The sequence below is a fragment of the Protopterus annectens genome, chromosome 7.part1 (genome assembly GCF_019279795.1).
Source record: "Protopterus annectens isolate FY-2018-M chromosome 7.part1, PAN1.0, whole genome shotgun sequence".
NCBI classification, from domain to species: Eukaryota; Metazoa; Chordata; order Ceratodontiformes; family Protopteridae; genus Protopterus; species Protopterus annectens.
In genome coordinates, this window is record NC_056740.1 from 431,711,843 (window position 1) to 431,728,073 (window position 16,231).

A 16,231-nucleotide genomic window follows, 5' to 3' on the forward strand; every position below is an offset into this window, starting at 1 on the left:
GTGTTCATCTCGCCTGTGTTATTACATTCCCATCCTCCCACCCAAAGGTCAGGAAGAACGTCCAGTCTAGGTGTCTGGTTTGGTTCTCCCGCTTCTGTTTCTCTCAGCTGTTACTGCTGTTTTCAGCTACGCCTTAGCATGGATGTTGTGCGTTTCATTCCCGTTGGTGTTTGCAAACTAGATCTGAGGTAAAGGCAGAGGGAATTGTGGGAGACAGGTTGGTCTCGAGCTTCTTCTCGATGCAGAGCTTTGCCAAGCGGCCGACTCGGAGCCGAGGATCGGCTCCGAACCCATGTGCAAGAACAAACGGCGAGATTGAACACTCACATCTTGATTTTTCAGCACAAGATTTTCTACTACTAGGCCTCCTTGCCTCCAGAATGACATCCAGCTCTTGTTTACTGAGGGATGGTAACAGATTAGCCAGGCTGCCAGATAAAGGGTTTGAAGCGGAGGGTGCAGAATCTGGCCCTCCTGCTGGGACAGCAGGGTAGGGGTCTGAGGCAGGTACCATGGTGCCAGTGACTGTACAAGAGGGGGTACCAGTGTTGGCGTGGCCAGACTGGTGCAATCAGTATCGTCCTTGGTTTGTCCTGTTTGATCTTTAGTAGTACCTTGGAGAGAAGAGGCAGAGAAGTAAAGGCATAAACTGATAGAGGACAGGGCATCCACTTTCCAAACTTGTGGGGAGTCCTTGTGCAGAATTTGTCCAAATGGTAGTTCTGGGGGGAAGCAAACAGGTCCATCTTTGGCCACCCCCCAGACCTATCAACAAAATCTTCCACTCCAGTGTGGGTCCATGAGATTTGTGCTTAGTTCGTCTGCCAGTCTTCCTGGCAGGAATTGAGCTTGTAGGTGCACTTGGTAGCTTAAGGTTGTGTTTCACAATGTCATGACTAGTCTGCAGAGGGGGTAAGAATGTGTACCCCCCTGCTTGTATGTACCACATAACCGTGGTGTTGTCAGTCTTTACCATTAGTTGTCCTGGAAGAATGTAGTTCTTGAAGGCAGAGTATTCTGTACAGCTAACGCTAACATTTCTTTGATTGATATGTAGGTCCTGGTGGGTAAAAGCCACCATAAGAAGCTTATGCCTCCCTAAGGAGAGGATTATAAGGGAGGAAAACCAGGACTGCAACAGTGAAAACAAACATCTAGATTTACGCTAAGTGTACACAACTGCATTATGTTCATGTTTCACTGTTGCAGTCATCTGTGGGAGTATTCCCAAAGTTGAGAAGAGGGGTGGAAGGATTAAAGACCTAGGCATGAGTAAGCATGCCCTGCAGAACTGCAGAGGCAAAGCCTGCCCTAGTCTTGGAGAAGAGATAGGTGGTAATGCTTTGTAAAGGTATGATCAGAGGTCCAGGTGGCAGCTTCCAAGACATCCCTGGTGGGAACTCTGAGGAATGGTGTGGAAGTGGAGGCTGCCCTAGTAGAATGGGAACAAACAGACTTAGGGAGTGGTTTCTCATGCAATCTGTAGCCGAAATGGATACAGTGCAAAATCCACTTGGAAATGGGCTTCCCCTCTGCTCCTAGGGCAAAGCTGACAAGAAATTGGTCTGTATTCCAGAAGGGTTTAGTATGGTCCAGGTAGTATCTGAGCTGTCTGTGCAAGTCTAATGAGTGGAGAGTTATTTCCCCCTTGTTTTGAGGGTTAGGGAAGAAGGTGGGAAGATGTATGGCGTGGTTGAGAGTCACATTAGATATCATCTTAGGCATAAAGGAGGGGTTAGTCCTCCGGGAGCTTGGATTTGTCATCAGGGAGGGGTTGCAATCTTAACCAACAGTACCTCCGGATAGATTCAGAAGCAGCTGCCCTTGCTGATGCGTCCACAAAGTGGTAGCTGGACAGAGTTTTTGGTCACTTGTGTGCAGGAGTTCAGGAGGGAGGAAACTTGCCCTCAGCAGGGGAGCTCTCCCACCTGCTTGACCACATCATCCAAGAGCGCCAAGGAATACTTGGCCATGTGCATCTGGCAGTTGATGACTCTTACTGCTAGGATGGCAGAAGTATAAACCTTCCCCAGACGTTCCACCGTTCTGCTCTCTATCAGAGGGCAGTAGAGAGGTGGAGAAAAGTAATTTTTTCCAGTGGTCGCATAAATTACTGCAAGATCTGTAGATGGGGCTTTGTAGAGGAAGAAGGCTGCTTTCTCTGACACCTTGTAGAATTTATTTGGACACTTGGCTGCTGGGGGCTGTGAGTTAGGGTTTTTAGAAGCAGCGACGAAAGCATCCAGAAAAAACTAGTACACTGGGGGCAGAGCAGAGGGGCTAGGAGACCTTAGTTCATAGCATCTCTTTTGGGTCTTAGCTGTCCCGTTTGACGTTTTGCATCTGTGATGGTCTCAAAAGGGGAGATCCTCACCTGGGGAGTCAATGCCACTGAACTCCTCCTCTCAGGAAGCATATCCCAGAGAAGCTATCTGTGAAGAGTAGGTGAGGGATTCATCTGATGAATCCTCTTTTCAGGGGGAGACATCAGGAGCAGGTCCCTTTAGGGTAGGGCTGCATAGTGCCCTGACCCAAGGCCAGGAAGGCACTGAGGGGGCCTTGGGTGAAGGCCTGCCAATCCAGAGGCTAAGACAGGTTAAGACAACAGGGGCTGAATAGTTTTGTTTAAGGTTTTCTCTTATGATCTCTGCTGGAGAGGATTCTGAAATGCAGTAGAGGGTAGGAGGGCCTAACGCTGGCCAGCACTCCACAACACCAGACTGTCCACACAACGATCTGAGATACCACATGGACCCTCTGATATGAGCCCAGGTTGCCTCACAGCGACCGAATTGGACGCCTCGAGATTCCCACTGGGATGTGACCTCAGGCAAAGAACTGATACCCTCCAGGCCTACAGCCGAAGGAAGCTCAGGACTCTGGCTCAGACTGGAGTGGAGGGCACAGCAGTCAATTCAGGACTACTCGCCTTCTTGATTGGGGGCTCTTCTGAATGTTCGATGTCTGGTACATCCTAGAAGCTAAACATGTCTGATTCTCAACGTATATTGTTAAAGGCAGCTAGATGGCTTCCAAGGGTCTTGGGAACAAAGATCTGACAAATACAGGTGGTATGGTAGTTTTCTTGACCTAGGCTGAAAAGGCAGAGCTCATGTGAATCCTTATGTGGTACTTGCCTTCCACACTTACACTTCCTATCCGGCATGTAACCCAAAACGGTAGGAAGTAATAAAATAGAAAACCCCTAAGGGGTACTCATCTGATGTTGGCTGTAGGAAAACACTTCAGGAAGAGAGATGACCAGAGCTGGCAGAAGTTCTGAAGGTGCTTGCCAACGCCCGCTTTATACCAGACATCTGAGGCGCGCACCCTAGTGGCAGCATTTAACTTTGCTCTAAACGGGAGTTCAGAGGCAAACTATTCATATGCTGCTGTATTCATGACATCAGGGAGACTTCTACGGTTCTACCCACATACAAAACAGTGCAAAGTCTGACCAGCTATTTGCATCTTTTACATCAAACCATCTAGGCCAAGCAGTCCCCAAAGTTACACTGGCCAAGTGGATTACAATTTCATTAATTTATTCAAAAGAATGGTAGAGTTGCCTCGCCATCCTAAAGCACATTCTACTAGACATATGACTACATCTATTTTCTCCTCTAGAGCTTAGACTGATTATATTTCAGCTGCAGCCACTTGATCAGATTCTTGCACCCTTGTGACATATTATAAATTAGTCTCCAGAATTACAGCTTCTTTTGGTTTGACATTGCTCCGGCATATTCTTTGAGGCAACCCAAGACAAATGTAGCTGGGGACTCTTGACCCAGCAGCGAGGAATGAAAAGGGCAGAAGATTATGTACTTATTGTAACTTGGCATTTTTGTCCACTTTCGTTCTTCCCTTCCCAGCCATCCCCCAACCTAGTGGCTCCTATTGAGGTTATAGGAACCTTGATGTTCTGGTATGGGCCTCCATTTTCTGTCTATACCGTCTCTACCCGGTAGGCAATAAAGAAGCCAACTATCTGTGGAAGCTATAGAGTGTAAGGCACTGTGGGTAAAGGGAGGAGCTTGAGAATAGATCCTCAAGTCTGAAAAATGTGGCCAAGGTGGATCCAAGGGTCGGATCTGTAACCCAATAGTGAGGAAGAATGAAAATGGGCAGATGCCTAAATTGGCAACCCACCTAGTGATACAGGGATTGATGCCTAGTTTGGAGAGTTTAAAAATAATTCCTGAGTGGAGAATTGTATCAAAGGCCTTGGCCAGATAGGTAGGCGGCATAAACTTCCTTGCCCTCATACACAGCTCTGGTGACCGACTCAAAGTAGTCAACAAGGTTGAGCAGACATGTTCTACCTTTCACAAAACCAAACTGCGTGGGATCTAGAGTTTGGAGATTCCCTATATCCTTGTTAATTAGGTCCATGATGATTGCCCCATAGCCTGACGAGTCTGATATGCAAGGCTAAGGGGATGATAATTCCCAGGGTCTGTAGTCACTCCCCCTTTATGGAGAGGGAGGACATTCTTTCTGGTCTGCTGAAACTCACGATAAATACTGCAGTCCTAAACAATATCTACCAACACTGTAGGCAATGGCATGTTAAGAACTGCAATAAAATCTTGTATATAAAAGAAAGCTAAAAATACAGTTACTGACATCAAGCCATAAAATAAACTGACAATAGTGGAGAAAAAGGCTGGTAAAAGACAAAAGAACTTACTGGATGTTTAAAGTTCCATATGGGCTCCATGTCAGACATTTTCTCCATTAACCAACTATAAATGGGTTAAAGGTTTTCCTCAGAAGTATTGAGCTTTAAAAAAAAAAAAAAATCAGAGAAAGCCATCTTTCACAGAAAACTCAAAAGCGACCACGTCTAAACTCTAAAGCAGCAAATAAGTTCAGAGGGATGTTAGGGTGATGCATTATGGGTAGGGATGGAGCTAGAGAGTTTGCTTGTAGCCACGAGCTAGAACAACAACAGAGCTGGATCAAATTATCGGATCCAAACCCATTATCTTAAGGAAGAATGAAAACTGATATCAGATCAATAAAACAGACTGTGGCAACAGGCAACTTGTGCCCGCACTTCAAAACTCTTTTTAAAGCTGGAAGGGCCCTTCTCAGCCATTCTACAGCAAAAAGAAAGCAGATAGAAAAGTTTTTTGGAAACGACAAAAAAATTACCAAAAAGGAATACACTAACATGCAGAATAAAAGGGATAGATAACAACTACTACACTTTCAGAAATACAATAAGGGTAGTGGATCAACAGAAACTAGACAAAAGCTGCAATGAAGCTCAAGAGCTTCAGCTAACCATGTCCTTTCGCTAAAAGCAGCATGAGGTATGTTGAGAGTTGGTGCATTACGGTCAAGGGAGAAGCTAGAGCACCGTTTTGGTTACCACAAGTTTTATTAAGTCAAGTTGGATCCAAACTCAACAGTAAATACAACAGCTGAGAACAGAATAAATTCAGTTCAGTTGTTACAGTTCATATCCTGCCTGCATAGAGCGCTACAGCGCTCAGATTTCAGCTAAAAGATCCCCCCCCCCCCCCCGCTTTTAAACTGCACCAAAGTTTGCAATAAACAGCAATACAGATTGGACAAACGCACCCTCCCCCAAACACTACGCACCTGGGGCCATTGCCCTTCTCACCCTGCTATAGCAGCACTACTGATACCAGTCAACACAAGCAGAGCTTCCTCCCAGATATTTAAAAGTGCAAAACAGGTGGCAGACACGCGAGAACATCCCTGGAGTAGCAGGAACATGCCCAAAACAGAAGAAAAGTGATTGTACACCCCAGTGTTTAGTGGTACATTAAAAAAGCACTTTACACAGTCTGGCAAGGGCTGCACCCTTTGCCATACATTAGCGATCTTTTATCCCAAGACTGTTTACAGCAAGCTTCACATATTGCACTTAACTGGTCATGTACTTATTCCATTCCCATTTGCCTAAACTATACCTACCTATAAACAAAAAGATGCTACCTCTGGTACCACTGCACACACCCAATCTTACTACTACAGCTGAATGCCCCAATACTTACTACAAAAGCTGGCCAAAATGCAATACTATTATCTGGTGCCAGCTTTGATACTGCAGCCGAAGTAACAGCAGTCAGCCACAGCAAGCGTTACTTCACGTAACCAATTTTTCTTTTTTCTAGGCAGAGGATTTGAGAGAACGGGTCACATTTTAAACACCCCTAGCAACTTGTTACTGGAAAACAGCACCCAAAAAAAAACTTCCTTTGGTAACTACAAATGAATCCAATGTTTTTCACATCTCTGCTTTATGTCTAGCATTTGTTACCACCCCCCTAAAAATAAGTTCTTACATTTCAGACAACTCGAACCTACTGCCTCACCTGAAAACTATAAAAATTTGCCCAGGTCACCTTTATGTTGTAGTACATAAACCAGTGGCTTGTCTGAACTACCCCAGCTTTACAAAACAGCTGGACAATTTCTTCTGAATCAAAAAATGGCCATACAATTTGCTCAACCAGAAAACACTCGCTACTAAATGGCACAACATTGTAGTGTGTAAAAGGATTTTGTACAGACCCTGTGAATACTGACAATTATGGCAAAAGTCAGCAATACATTTTTTTTTGGGGGGTATGTTAAAATTCAAAGCTGTCTTATGGTCTTGACAACTTCAGTGGATAGACCATCTGTCTTGACAACTCAGAGCAACAAAAACCTTCGAGGCTCGATGTCAACTCTACAATCACATTGCATGCCAATGTAAACAGTCTAATTTTGTTTTCTTTTGTACAAACTGAGTAAACAGAACAATCAGCTCTTCTGCTTCATTCAGACAGGAAAGAGGACTACTCACTGCTGTGACAAAGCCCATGATAAGCTGTACAAAATAGCATCAAAACATTATGAATGGGAGTTTTAGCCTTCAAAAGTAGCTTCCACAATGCTGTCATACAAAAGCATCTTACCTTTATCATCTTTGGAGGTCTTCCCATCCTTGGACTCCTTTGTTGAACTACAGAGGCAACAACGCCAAGAGAGAAAAAGTGAACAGTTTAGTCTGCAGAATATTTGGAAAGCACATTTTTCCCCACGGCCTTTTCTTTGATACCCTCTCCCACAAAAAAAAAAGCATATCCCCCCAAAAGCAGAGTATGGGCTCTTCCCTCCAAGAGTTCCTGAACAGTTTATGTTTCGATTCTACAACAAATAAATGCATTGCTTTTACAAAATAAACAGCTTTCTACTTCTGGCTATTTCAAAGACCCCACCCCCCTCCAGATTAACATGCAAAATCTGATGTGAATTCAGAAATGCGGTAGTAGAGTTTTTTTTTTTTTTTTTTTTTTTAACTCCGGCATACTAACCCAAGATTCCAAAGTCCTACATTACAGCTAATCTGTTTAATTACAGAACCCAGAGCACAAAGGGGGAGGGGGGAATTCCACCCCTGAAGTACTTTTCTAAGATAAAGGTCCAGTCTCATTCACATGAATTCACATGAGACTTTAAATGATTTCTCATGCTATTCTAGCAGGAGTCGAGCCATAGGTTAACACAGTTCAGGTAAACTGCCACAATATCCAATACCCTCTGAATTAAAGGCCTCTTCAGGGTGACTTGTTACTAGAACAAGAGTCAAACACTGACTACCCTCCCCAGTCAAAGCTCCATCTATCGAAGAACTCCAGTGAAGGTCAAGATTAAATGCAATATTACTTGAAGCAAGGAATGTTAACATTACAAAAATGAATAATCATGTTTACCCATAAAACAGTATCTGAACAAGAATCCCTCAAAAAATCTTGCACTGATTTTCCAAAGATGCCTGACGGTCTACATTCTGACAATGCTAAGTCAGTGGTATTTGGCAATCTTCCAGATTTCAGGAGTGGGACACGTTTTTTCTTAGACGTTCACTACCACCAGAACAAGGATTTTTAACCTTGTCAAAAACAGCAATTAAACTGCTGACAATAATGCAACCAGTAGAGCATACTGTGCAAGAATGAAGATCTTGATTTAAGTTTAGAAATTAGATGTTCAAAATTTAGGGGAGTGAAATCATAAGGAATAAATTAAAAATTCTTGATGCTACCCCTCAATGCAGCGTTTTACTGAATGCTGGTACTCAGTATCGTAAAGAACTGACATAGAAAAACAAACCTCTTTGCTTGACCAGATGCCCCAGTAGACGAGGGGGCTTTCTTCAAAGAATCCTTTTCTTTGTCTCCCGACTCGACTTTCTTTGAAGCTTCTCTAGTTTCTTTCTTGGAAGGATCAGACTTTGTTCCATCTTCCTTCTTGTCTTCATTAAGATTGTCACTTGTTTCTTCATCCTTCTTCACAACTTCCAGGCTATCTGGTGCTGAGGCCTTCTCCTCCTCTTTATGCTTAGCAGCCTCAGAATCTGAAACTTTCACATTTTTACCAGTTTCTAGAAGGTCATCGCCATCAATATCCAAAGTGATGGCATCTTCAGCCTGGACAGTGGTAGATGAATTTTCGTCTTTCACCGAAGTGCTGCCTTCAGTTGCATCCTGCCGAGCCTCAGTTATGCTTTTCTCTGCAGGAAGAAGTTTAGATACTTCAAGTATACCATCGACAGTACCTGCTATAATCGGAGGGATTCAACAGGAATAAACATGGCAAAACAGGTTTAACATTAATATTTTACCAAGTACATAACTAAAATGCAATTTCAAAAATCAGCACTCACTGAAGGTTAGAAAAACCATAAAGGTGCATATACAAAAGTTATAATCCGTATGCTATAGGTACACAATCTTCATCGCAAATGGAATTTCAAGAAAAAACATTACTGTCCAAAGTCACGTCTTCAAATCTTCATATCCAGTAGAGAATGCATCCATCTCAAGTGATGCACAAACTTGGGCGACATTTCATGCCCTTGCACTGCTACCAACCTGCAGGCAATAACTACCAAGCAGAAGGCTCTGATGGTAAATAAAGTGACAATTCAACCACAGGGCTCCATTCCAAGTAAATCAGGTTACGCAGGAGCACATTTCAGGGGGGAGGACACTAAAAGCAGAATTCAGATTTCTGAAGTCTTCAACCATTCAACATACAAAATATAAATAAAAGAACACAAAAGGAAAAGCGTCCACATCACAACTTTACAGTCCATGATTTCCCCCTAGCAAAAAGTCCAGACATTGTTCAGCTGAAAGTCCATAGGGACTTTTCTTCAACAGCCAACACCCTTCAGAAGTCCCTGTCATGGCCAACATCTTCTATGACCAGACCACATGTGCGAAGCATCTTCCGAATCAGTATCTTATGTACAATTAATTTTTTTGCATACAGATGTTACCTTCTCCAGGTCAGGCTGCATAAGAAAGCCATGTCCTTTTGCCATGAAAAATTTCCACTTCCAAAGTTCATAACAGGCCACTTGCAGGAATGTTATTTCAACATGTTTGAAAGGATGCCCGATAATGCAAGTATACTTCTACACTCTGAAGGTACACATGCAGAGCAAAACCCATTATATTACGGCATAATTAAGTACAGAGAAAACTTAAGGCTGCCAGCTATCATACAAACCATTTATGCATTAATTTGCTGTACAGTTAGACATTTTCTACTGTGAATAGATCCTGTTTAAATGAAAGGATGCTTCATCAAGATTAAACACCTGCAAGATTTTATTTAAAAAGCACCTTTCTTAAAGGGAACCTTCTACAGAGAAAATGGCAAACATTGTCAGACTTCACAAATGCAGCAGCACTCGTTATAATGTACAAGTCCTCTATAAAAACACTTAATAGAAAATGAAAGTCTACCACTGTCCAGTCTTACTGAACTAAATGCAGCTTACCTTCACCAGATTCTTCTTTGGTAACCTGAAAATTCAAAATAGAAACTGGTTTAATTTTAATTTCTGCAGTTTGGAGTACCTTAGACTTTCACATACAAGACTTAGCATAGCTATCGCTAGCCATTTCACTTCAACAAAAATTAGCAATCTTGACAATACTCTACAGCAACTTCACGTTTCCACATTCCGCTTAATTTTCACACACAGGCTTCAATTACTCCATTTAAACAGTCACATTTTTTAGCAGGCTAGTATAACAAAAAATGCAACAGTGAATACACCTTCCACTTTGCCCAGTTAAAATACTGAATGGACAACTAAACTGGATTTCTGTTAAAAGTTCCACTACTAAAAAATGACCCACTTCCAGATGGTATGAGGAAACTGGGTAATCCCCAACTTTTTTTTTTTTTTTAAAAAAGGCTGCCAACAGATTTTATATCCACCCAAGCTACCGCCAACTGAGCAGACTGGTCTCCTCTAAATGATCAAAGTCAGACTACCACAACCATAAAACAGTTACTCAAGTAACTAGATGCAACTTACTCTGCACTGTAAACATGGAAAGGGACACAGGACTTAAGAACTCACCTCAGAAGACCTAACAAAGGACATACTCTTCAGGAATGACAACTAATAGAACTACCACAAAATTGTGGCCCAACAGAACAGTAAACAAATCACACTTTCAATTCATAGCTGTAGCTCTCAACTGGCCTCTTCACTAAAAGGAAGCACACCAGAAATTTGTGAATTCACCTACAACATGGCCTCTAACCTGTTTTGCTGCACATGTCCAGTGACTCTTCTCGGGTTGGGCATGCAACAGGTGCACGGGATTCCCACCTCCACAAGAGATTATACCCAGAAAGTCCCAATACTGCTCCTCCCCCAAGGCAAATATCACAGTTTGCTCCCAGATGTCCACTGAAGAAATTTGAGGAAATGCTCCCATAAGGCAAGTACAAATATGACTCTGTCATTGTCCATGCTGGTGTGAATGACCTGAGACGTACCTCCCTGGACTACATGAAAAGACAGAGGAGCTCTCTGAGCATGTAGCCCAGGCCGGTATGACCCTGACCTTGAGTAGCATCTTACCCTCACCAAGAATGATGCCACAATATGAAGACAAGATGATCAATTTCAACAATTGGCTTAAGTGTTGATGTCATTCAAAGGGGATCCAATGCCAGTCAGCCTGGGATGACATGCTCGACAAGCCACAATGCTTCGCTAGGGATGGCTTGCACCTGTCACCCCTGGGCTTTCGGATAGTGGCAAAGGCTCTTGCCTTTGTGCATTTTTTAGGCAAGGCTCAAAAAGACAAACCCAACTCCATAGGTATCACAAGGGATAAGAAACTAAGAGTAATGCTACTCAACGCCAGAAGTCTAAACCTCAAGATGCATGCACTTGAAACTCTCCTTAGCATGGAGAACATAGATATCTGTGCAGTAACAGAAACCTGGTTCAAGGCTCCCGAGAGCACCCCAGCACTACCAGGTTATACCTCATACCATGCTTTTCGGTCCCAAAACTTGAACCGAACCACAAAAGGAGGAGGATCAATATTCGTCAAAGATACCCACACCTCCAGGTTGGTGGCACAGCACGAAGCATCAGAGACTATCCATGTGCAACTAACTGTGGGTAAAACTGCCTTCAAGTTTATAGCCTGCTACAGACTACCATCCCAAAAACAGGAACCCCATTCGGCCTTCCTGAGAACACTGGAAAATATGAAGGTCTCAAACATAGACTGGGAGCATTACTCTAGCTCCAACACCCTAGCCCAAAGGTTCCTAGAATTTATAAATTCAAATGCTATGGAACAACTTGTTACCACTCCCACAAGAGGGGAAAACATACTGGACCCGATAACCACCAACATGGGGACACTATGCTCCAGACCAGAAGTGAATCCCTCACTGGTAAGATCAGACCATAAACTAATCTCACTGGATATTCACATCCCGACCCCACCCTCTGCCCAGAAAACCACAGTGAAAAACTTCTGTAAAGCAAATTTCACACGCCTAACAAGGCGAAATCCTTCAAAGCCCCCAGGCCTGTGGAAAATACGGCCCAAACCGCAGAATCCTTTATAAACACATTCTATGAACACCTTCAGGAATGCATGGATCATGCAATCCCAAATAAAACCAAGACCCAATCCTCCAAAGGCATACGTCCTGTCTGGTGGACCCCAGCCATAAACAAACTATACAATAGGAGGAGGAAGCTACTACATGATAGAGCAAAATCCCAAAAAGGGAAGGCATCTGATCAGTATTAGCAAAAAACTACGGACACACATAAAATCGGCTAAGGCCAGCTTAGAGAGAGAAATTGCACAGGACACTAAGGATAATCACAAGGCTTTCTTTAGTTATGTTAGGAACCTGGGTGGGAATTCCCAGATATGCTCAGAATTGGTCCAAAATGACAAAAAATACACCAAGCCCACAGACATTGCCAACATCCTAGCTGACAGGTTCAGTGCAAACCCCCCCTCCCCACCAAAAGGGCAAATATCTATCCCAGAGTGCTGCCCCCCTGACAACTCAGATGCTCAGGTAAGAGCCGCCCTCTCCAAAGCAAAAAACACAGCATCAATGGGACCAGATGGTGTCCCGGGCTGCGTCCTACATGAATTCCAAGAAGAGCCAAGAACCCAAACATAAAACTACTGTTCAATCTTAGCCTTACTACAGGATATGTACCCAAACAGTGGCGTACAGCAACAGTGACCCCTCTCCACAAAGGTGGTGCCTCAACAGATCCTGGAAACTATTGCCCCATAAGCCTGACTAGCTTGGTCTGCAAAGCTATGGAAAGGATCATCATGGACCTTATAAATAAAGATATTGGGGACCTACAGACACTGGATCCTACCCAGTTTGGCTTTGTTAAGGGCAGATCCTGCCTCTTACACCTGGTTGATCTCTTTGAAACAGTCACCAAGGCCATTGACGAGGGGAAGGTGGTCCACACAGCCTACCTGGACCTCGCAAAAGCCTTCGATACAATACCCCACTCTGGCATTATAGATAAGCTCACCAGCTTAAATATAAACCCCCTATGTCACTAGATGGGTTGCAAACTGGCTCAAGGACAGAACCCACATGGTTAGAATTGCTGGAGCCATGTCAGACTCCAAACCAGTTACAAGTGGCGTCCCACAAGGCTCAGTCCTGGGACCTCTCTTGTTCGGTATATATTTCTCGGCGGTACAGGCCAACCCGGAAGGACTGTGGCTGACCAAGTTTGCAGATGACTGCAAACTGGGCGTCAATCAACTCTCCAGCCGACACAAGCATCCTCCAAAAAGGCCTCAGACAACTGGTGCCAGAGCCATGGCCTCGCCAAAAAGTTGATAGTCATCACCTTGGGCAAAAACAAAGTGCCCACAAATTACCACATAGGTGGTAATCCATTAAAGTACAGAAGTCATTAGGGACCTGGGGACCCAAGTTGATCGCAATCTCTCATTTGACAACCACGTGGCCAAAGTGGTTAGAAAAACATTTTATATAGCCCACCTATCAGGCCCATAATTGAGTATAATGCCCCTTTTGGGATGTACCTTACCAGACACCTGCAGCAACCGGAAAGACCCCAAAAGTACCTCACCAAGAGGATCAAAGGGCTCAAACAGATGCCATATGCTGCCCGGTTAAAGAAACTCCAGCTCTACTCAGTGGCATACCGCCTGAGGCGATCTGTGCCCGATGTATAAAGCCATGTCCAACCCGGAATTAATGGACATGCTGCACAATCCAAATCCCATCGAGCTACGCGCTAGAAAGACTTGAACCTCAGCACTGAAATAAATAGGACATGCTGGAGGGACAGATTCATAACCCAGAGGCTCCCCTCACTCTGGAATAAAAACCCAGTCCAGGTTAGGCAGAGTCCCACATTGACTCTCTTCAAGAGGAATGGATGGGAGATCATAGGTTTACCCCGGCTATCACTTCTGTGTCACTGTTAGAGGCACAGTATACTAAACTCAAAAAAAGGCACAGCAAAATGTAAAATGGGTGGCGAAATCCACACACACACTGGCTAGGCTTATAAATGCCCTAGGGCAGATATGAACCTATGAACTGATGACACCTCCAAATATACAGTGAAAACAAAGCCACCAGGTTTAACCTATTTACTAGCTGCTAGACAGATCCAATTTGGACAAAATGTATCTTGAGTCATCCAAATTACAAATACAGTCCTTATTTCTTACACAACAGTCCCAATTGTTGCTGGGGATCCTAATTCAGAAGCCAGTTTCTCAGAGGTGGGGGAGTATGTAAATTAAAATTTTAAGTGCCACGAAAGCGTGCAAGAACTTAGCATAAAAAGTTATGTACTTACCATAATGTTCCATGCAAGTTGTTCATCTCGCCTTCATTCTTTACTGATGGGTTCAGAGCCGATCCTTCGGCTCCGTACGCACCTACTGCAAACTAGGAGGATTTCAAGCAGCTCAAAGCAAAGTCCCTATCCCATGATGCACCCAGTTACCTCCAATATTGTTTGCAGAGTAAAATCCCATATGCCATTCTATAACTGCATAACAAAGAAAATATATAAAGATTGAGTGACCATGAAGGACCTAGCATCTGTTTTCTGAAAGCCCAGGAGGGGGTAGGAGGGAAGGACGCAAGAGTGAAGGTGAGAAACAACTCACATGGAACATTGTGGCAAGTACACATTTGTGAAGTTGTTCTATTCTGCCGCTCATTCTTTACTGATGAGTAGTGTCCCAAGCACCAACCTCGGGTGGCTCATGGGAGTACATTTCTCAGGACAATGGATCCAAAGGAGGCCCTGTCCCTCGAAGCCCTGTCAACTTTGTAATGAGTGATAAAGATAAGAGGTTTTGACCAAGTGCCTGCTGCGCAAATGTTGGGTGGCCTAATAGTTAAGGTGTTTGCCTTACAAACACAAGGTGCAGGGTTAGAGTCTTACAAGGGCTAATTGGCCAGGCTTAAAATGCCTCGCAAGGGCAGTTAGCCTAGTACTAATCTATGAACCTAATAGAAGTCTGGCAGAAAAGGTAGATGCAAAAACTCTGTTTGAGTGTGCTTTAAATTTTATGCTGCAAGGGCATATTGGCAGCTGAATAAACAAAGGTGACAATCAGATAACCATTTAGACAGTTTTAGTCACTGGCATACCCTTACTGGAATCCGAGAATGAAACAGAACGCCGGTCTGATTCCAGAAATCTTTAGTTCGATCCAAATAGAATCTAAGCTGTCTGCAAACATTAAGTTCGTGCAGCATGTACTCTAAATTGTTGGAATAGTGGGGAAGAAAACTGGCAAATCAATATGGTTGAGATTCGTTTCAGTGAAAACTTTGGGCAAGAAAGAGATTTGCTCGAAGCGAGACTGTTTGCATGGAAAACAAAATAATGAGGCTTAATGGATAAGGCCTGAAGCTGACACTCTGCGGGCATTAGTAATAACCACGGTTTTCCATGACAAAAATTTGAGGTCACATGAGGAAGCTGGTTCAAATTGCGGGAAAAAAGAAAGTTTAGATTACATGGAGAATAGGGAGATTTCACAGGTGGACTAATATGAAGGGTCCCTTTGAGAAAGGCTTTGGATAATTTGTGAGACAATATTCAAGCCTTAAAATCCCAGATGAAAGTTAGAAATAGCAGCTAGTTGAACGCGGACTGTTGCTGCTGCAGCTCCTTTATTGAAAATCATGGTTAAGAAATCTAGAATAGGGGCTTAGTAAGGATCAATATTGTTTTTAGAGGCCCATATAGACTATGTTTTTCATTTGTTGAGGTACAACTTCCTTGTAGAGGATTTATGAGATGACAGGAGAATTAGCTTAGTCTCCTTGGAAAGGTTATGGAACCTGGCTATGATGGGAATTGGAGCAGCCAAGCTGTCAGCTTCAGGGACTGCAGAGGGGGATTAAGTTCCCCCGACAAATGCATCATAAGGTCTGGAACTGGGTCCAGAATCCAGGGGTCTTCCAAAAGATGAAGTCAAAGGAAGGGGAACCAAACCTGACTAGGCCAATAAGGAGGTATCTGGTCCTCCCAGGGCTTTGGCTTTCTATAATACCTTTGGTATCCATGGGATTGGTGGGAATGCAAATAGGAGACCCGGGGGCTAATCTTGAATGAGTGTGTCCCTTGGGGCTTCTCCCAGAGGGGGAATCAGGGCAAAGTAGCTTCTGCATTTGGTGACTGGCAAAAAGGTCACAAAGGCTGGCCCCCACCTGCAGAAAATCCTTTCCACTATTTGTCTTGAGGGACGACTCAAGAGGTGAAAAAATTGCTCTGCTCAACTTGTCTGCTATCACGTGGGATTTCCCCAGGATGTGTGCTGCTAAAGTGCTGGGTGGAAACAGCCCACTGCCATACTCTTGAGGGCCACGCGAG

At 43.8% G+C, this 16,231-nt stretch overlaps 1 protein-coding gene across 7 annotated transcripts in view; it reads right to left on the minus strand.

Moving 5' to 3' along the window:
* The window catches only part of SLTM (SAFB like transcription modulator), a 738,342-nt gene that overhangs the window by 566,902 nt on the left and 155,209 nt on the right, over positions 1-16,231 (minus strand). For 5 of the 7 annotated variants that reach the window (XM_044078891.1, XM_044078894.1, XM_044078892.1 and 2 more), the window contains exons 6-8: positions 9,818-9,842; positions 8,140-8,587; positions 6,942-6,988 (exon numbers count right to left, since the gene is read on the minus strand). In XM_044078891.1, coding sequence (XP_043934826.1) covers positions 6,942-6,988; positions 8,140-8,587; positions 9,818-9,842 — 520 coding nt within the window. The remainder of the gene's footprint in view (positions 1-6,941; positions 6,989-8,139; positions 8,588-9,817; positions 9,843-16,231) is intronic. The other 2 variants (XM_044078888.1, XM_044078890.1) reach the window with 2 other exon arrangements.